This window comes from Cheilinus undulatus, linkage group 8 (genome assembly GCF_018320785.1).
Source record: "Cheilinus undulatus linkage group 8, ASM1832078v1, whole genome shotgun sequence".
NCBI lineage: Eukaryota > Metazoa > Chordata > Actinopteri > Labriformes > Labridae > Cheilinus > Cheilinus undulatus.
In genome coordinates this window covers 27777242-27783241 of record NC_054872.1, presented here as the reverse complement: position 1 = coordinate 27783241, position 6000 = coordinate 27777242, and the positions used below count along the sequence as shown (strand labels likewise).

The 6000-nt window shown below is 37.9% G+C and overlaps 1 protein-coding gene across 1 annotated transcript; it reads right to left on the bottom strand.

Moving 5' to 3' along the window:
* Positions 1 to 1897: 1897 nt before the first annotated feature.
* LOC121514328 (H-2 class II histocompatibility antigen, A-U alpha chain-like) lies at positions 1898 to 4673 on the bottom strand. The gene is made up of 4 exons (XM_041794502.1): positions 4485 to 4673; positions 4134 to 4397; positions 3766 to 4047; positions 1898 to 3674 (listed from the first exon to the last, which is right to left on the bottom strand). Exons 1-4 carry the CDS (start codon positions 4543 to 4545, stop codon positions 3550 to 3552), a joined length of 732 nt encoding a protein of 243 aa, XP_041650436.1. The 5' UTR covers positions 4546 to 4673; the 3' UTR covers positions 1898 to 3549.
* Positions 4674 to 6000: the final 1327 nt, after the last annotated feature.

The window sequence follows — 6000 nt, the reverse complement described above, 5'->3', positions numbered from 1 at the left end:
TTGAATAGTGATTTTGGTGCCCCCTGTGGGCTGATAATTTCCTGTACGTGCACATGAAAAGGATATATAATGAAAAATCTCATTCTGCTGTCAGTTGTGTTACTTGCTCTGAATACAGTACTTGCTCTGACAAATCTTTACAATGGCTGTTTTCTGTATCGGCAGTGTGAAGTAACACGTCATCTGACACCTTTAACTGGCGTAAAACTTTCAAAACAGCTACATTAATGATGAGTCTTGTCCCTGGTGGTCTGGTGTACCTTTGTAGCTCAAAAAGATTTTCATAACTAGCTAACACTTCCTCAAAAGAGCCTAAAAATATAGAATTTATTGGTGGTTTTTTTTACCCTAAACCCATTACTGGGTTTAGGGTAAAAGGTGAAACATCTCATCATTATCAAATTCATACACGACACCTGTCTTGTCATTGTCACAGCAGCCCACAGGATCGACTACTTTATGAGGAACTAAAACCAAGATATAAATAAGTACAATTAGAGAGGTAGCCTACATGTGTGACCGTACTTAAGAAAGAGCACATGTTCAATCCCATGACCACATTTTACAGAAGTTTTAAAGTAAAGATATCTCTCTTACAAAAACAAAGTAGTACATTTGAATCTTAGTGAGAAGGTGCTAAACTGTTAGAATAAAGAGAGAAGATAGCTTCATGGTTCAGCTGTAGTAAATGATTGTTTCTCTGCATGAACAATACATATTCCTGTATATTTTACTTATCAATAAAGTAAGTTATGTTTGGCTCTTTTGTAAGGCTGGAAAATCCTGCTCTCTGCACCAGTGACTGATAAAAGAAATTGACTAATCAAAGCAAAGTCCCCAGAAATCACTGCTTCCTTGAACTGTGGTCTCTTATGTAAATATGTAGGGGACAACAACAGTAGAACCTGTCCTTCCAGTCTGCCCTGTTTTGAATGTCATTTCAGCTGGCTCAGTCAAGATCCTGGATAAACTGTCAAAATTTGTTTAAAATTCAGATTTTTAATGCATCAAGTAACATAATACTATATTGTCTGATTGCTCAGAAATGCATCACAACTCATCGATCATCACAATGTAATCATATCACATGTAATCAAGCATAAAAACGTTAAAAGTATCAGACCACAGACCCAATTCTACGTAATGAGTCATTGTGTCTGAATACATGACGATGTCCTCAGTCAGTTTCAGGAGTTAAAAAAAGGGAAACAATAAATGATCGTAAATCCCTGTGTGTGAATGTCATTGTGAAGTGGGCTGTCCTGCCTCAACTCCATTGTTTGTTCAGTAATTAAAGAACAATCAAAAACGACATCTGTTTCAAAAGAGAAGTGTAGAGGAAAGGACTGAGTCCATCAGAAACTCAAACTTCTGCACATTGTCTAAGCTGTACATAAAACGGCAACATTTTTGATGCCATTGTACTGTATTGTTTTTTCCCATGAAGCATGTTTTTTTTTTTTTGCCATTTACTTGACATAGCATGCTCATACCTAAAGATGTCAACTTGGCTGCAAATTTTCCAACAGAAACCCATAAATCAATTGACTTAACTAAAGAAGTTTCATAAAGTTGAATCTAATACTTCATTATTTATTCACTCAACATTAATCAAGTTGGATTTTTTTACACCATAAATCTGAAAGGGGTTTGGCCTGTTGTAGATCGTGTACATTTTTATCAAAGACAAAAGTCCAAATGTAAAAGAAAGCTAATGAGAACGGCATTGTATCATTTTAATTACATATTTACATGTGGTCTATAGTCTGCTGAAATCTGCCAAAAATCCACCTCTAATCATGAGTGTAATCAGAACAGAAATTAACTCAGGCGTGTTTGACTTGAGTTACATCTGGGGAAAACTAAAAGAATTCACAAAGACTAGAACTTTGCTTATTTTAATGAATTATGTTTATTTTTTCTGCCCTTTTTATCTCCTGCAGTGAGGTCTCTCTTGCACAAAATATCAATCTTGTACTCATGTCTCAGGTTTACAAAGTGCTTTGACAATAAACAGAATCACAATTAAGACAAAACATCATAACACAAGCATAAGAACACAACAAGAAAGACAAAATCCCAACAACAGAAGAACCCATGAAAAATTCACTCAGCATTGTAACTCCAACATCATAATCATCCCAGTAGTCACATTTAAAAAAAAAAGAAATCTCAAGTTAGAAAGGCATCAGAAAAACCCAGATATATAAATTAGAGAATGAAAATAAAGACCAAGATTAAAAACTTAGAACAGCCTAGACCAATCCAGGCAACACAGGAACCAAACTACATAAAAAGACCTAAGGACCAGAAATGAAAGAGTTAGTGACTGAGTCTGGAGAAGATGAGGGCATGGATCATTCTTTCACGGTCTGACCAGGTGAGTACTGGTTTATTTTGTGATGTTTCGAATATGGAAAAAGCAGGACTGGACAACTTTATTGATATGAGATGTGAAGATGAGGTCAGAATCAAATACTACTAGATTTCTGGCCGTGGGTCTGATGTTTTCTGAGAGGGTACTAAGACTAGACTGTATGATGTGGGAGATTTATTTCTGATTTTGAGTTATTGCATTGAAGAAAATTCTGTGCCATTCAGCACTTAGACAGTCTATGACAGCAGCTAGGCTTCTAGGGTCCTCAGGTCTCAGGAGAAAGTATATCTGTGCGTCATCTGCATAGCAGTGAAAGGAGACCTTGTGATTCTGAATTTTTTTGGCCAAGGGGCAGCATATAAATAGAAAACAAAATCAGACCTAAAACTGAATCTTGGGGTACACCATAAGTAAGAGTAGAGTTAGAGGAGGAGTGGCTACCTGTGCTGACTGTAAAGGTTCGCTCTAAAAGATAGGAATAAAATCAGCTGAGTGCAGTGTTCCTGATGCACAGTTTTTAAGACACTCAAAAATCTGTAATCAACTGTAAAAAAAAACAAAACAAAATGACTCCCTCCTCCTCTATCTGCTGCTAACAGTAAATCACTGGTCACCTCGAGGAGGGCCGTCTCAGTGCTGTGACCCGCTCTAAAACCAGACTGGAATTTCTCAAAGAGGTTGTTCTGAGACATAAAAGATAAAATCTGTGAAGAAACCACCTTCTCTGGAATTTCAGATGAAAAAGGAAACTTTGAAATTGAATTAAAATGATTAAAATCAGAGGGGTCAAGGTTAGGTTTCTTTAAAAGAGGTTGGACCACAGTGTGTTTAAAAACAGAGGGAAATACACCTTCTGTTAAAGAACTATTAATGATAGATAAAATACTGGGTCCAACCATGTAAAAAACCTCTTTGAGAAATTTGATGGGACTAACATCAAGACTGCATGTAGCTGATTTCATCTGGGATAAAATTTCAGATACAAAGGGCACAGACAAAGGCTCAGATTACTAAAATAACTAAAAATGTCTCTTCCTGTGTCAAAAATGCAGGCAGGAGGTGTGATGTTGTCAATAATGTCCTTGACTTTATTCACAAAGAAACTAAAAATTTCTCACATAAATCATGAGAAGCATCAGTGAATGTGTAAAATCCTTTTCAAAATAGAGAACTTAATTTGGTCCAAGATGTCCTTTAACCATGAGAATTAATCCACCTGCCACCCCCAGTGAGCCCAGAGACATGGCCACTCCACAGAAAACTGTGGGCCAAATGCTGGGATGACTGATGTCCACTTCTGTGGAGGCAAACAGACACAAATACATCATTATTACAAGGACAACAGTACATCTTTTTATCTTAAAGAGTCAGATTGATGGATTAATCACCCCAGATCCTGGTTTGAGGCTGGTCCAGAGCTAAGTGCTCCACAGTGCAGCTGTAGATATCCCCCTCCGCTGGAGTGAATTTCAGGTACGAGAACTGGTGGAAGGTCAAATCTTTATTGGGGTAATATCGACTGAGCAACACCCCCTCTGACACCTGATGGCCATTTTTAGTCCAGCTGACTTTGATTTCAGGAGGGTAGAAGTGGTTCACAAAGCAGGTGAGGTTGTTTGCAACTCCAAGCTCTACTTCATTTGCAGGGTAGAGCATGCTCACCGGGATGTCTTTAAAGAGGTGAAAGACAGTTAAAACCCCTCTTCAGTGTTCAATAAAACACTCCACTGTTCTGATAACTTTCACATTCACTCACCTTTTTCCTCTGGTGGATTTTTTTCCTCAATTTTGAGGAAAGCGAGAGCTGCAACACATGCTATTTTTCCTTTCAAGGCATCTTTTAAAATATGGATGCCACTTACTATTTCACTTGGGTTTTGCAAAAGAGACGGAGGCACAGAGTAGACAATCTCATTTTTTTTGAAGTCCATGTACAAGATCTCCTCGTCATCAAACTCATACTGAACTTCTGTTGTGTTGTTCTCGGCACAGCCTATAAGATAGACTACTTCATGGGGAACTAAAAACAATGAAACAGAAAGAAAGGCAAGAATTAAAGTACAGCTACATGATATGTCTGCTAACAAACTGAACTTTTAAAACTTACTTTTTGAAAAGACACAGAAGATGTTCAGCATCAAAATAAGGAAAGTTCCTCTGCAGTACATTATCGTCTCAGCGTGAGCAAAAAGAAAGTACTGTACCTTTCAGACAGCCTCACACCCAAGACAATGTTGCTAAAGTTAGTAATGCATATGAATCCTAGAAGACTGCATTGTTGTATCACTAAGCTGTAGAAGCACTGTCACTATGAATCGAAACCAACCTTTAGCTGATAAAACCCCTCCTCCCTTACGTAAATGTGTACTGGAACACAGCAGACAAACTAGTTTTGCATGAATGATAAACTCACAACTCAGCGGCAGTGGACCGATGAGGAAGTTTATTCTAAAAAAACGGAACAGAAGGTTGTTTGTCATGAGCAGTGCTAAATGGCAAGAAGCTCCCAGAAATATAAGAGAAAAGGAAAAAGAAGGATGTTTGGTCTACGTTGAAGGCTGTACTATTACTCAAAGCTGTGGTGCTTACTCCATGGAGCCTGAGGGGACCCTTGCACCTCAGGACCCCTTTTCCAGTACATTGTGTTGATTGGTTCATTTATTTGCAGTACATTTGTGTCTCACTAGATAAAAATGGACAGTAAAGACTGTTATGATCAAAAAGGCTACTTAAAAAGAGGACAACCTGTGTTCAAATCTTGGCTGGGTTTCCTTTCCTGCACATGTCTCTCCCCAGTTTCTGACTCTATCCACTGCCTTATTAAGTAAAGCCATAAAAGCCCCCAAAATAAACCTTTATTTAAAGTGAAGAAACAAGATAACCTAGTATACCTATACATCAACACCACTTTTTCAGACCAAGTTTAAGCATGTAAATGTCAGTAATCATCTATATAGAGTAAAAATATTTGCAAAAATGATTTGGAAAGTTTAATTTGACTTCTCTGCTCTACTTTAACATCCTCATTTTTGTTGAAATATCACCAAACTGCCCCAACTTCCCCTGTTTGCTTAAACAATGCGAGGCTAACATGCTATCATGTTGTGAAATTATACAGGGTACAGGATCTATAACAACTTAGGAACTGATATTGATTGCCCAGTAAACCTACAAGTAAGGTTGGTATTGGGAAATCCCTAACAAATGTGAGCACGAAGGAAAAATAGACTCCTACAATCAGCAAACACAAAAAAGATTATATACCTTGATTTCTCTTGCAGATTCCAGATTTCATTGCTCCCTAAGAAATATCCCATGTTTGGCTCCAGGAGTCAGTAAAGTTCTGTAAATGTAGGCAGGTTTTGGACTCTTGACTAATCCGGACTTTGGGCTGTCAGCATGAATACATTAACTGTAATGAGATTAAGGACCATAACTAGTGCAGTGATTTTTGTGTTGAAGCTTAGCGTAAATTCAAACAGGAAGACCGTTTCATTTCCATTCATCCTTTCAGTCATTAGTAATCACTCACTCACATTCCCCCCCCCCTTTCCCACTCTGTTTCCTGCTCTGTTGATCAGCTGGCGTAGGCGTCTACTCACTTAAGCTCTAAGCCAATCCCA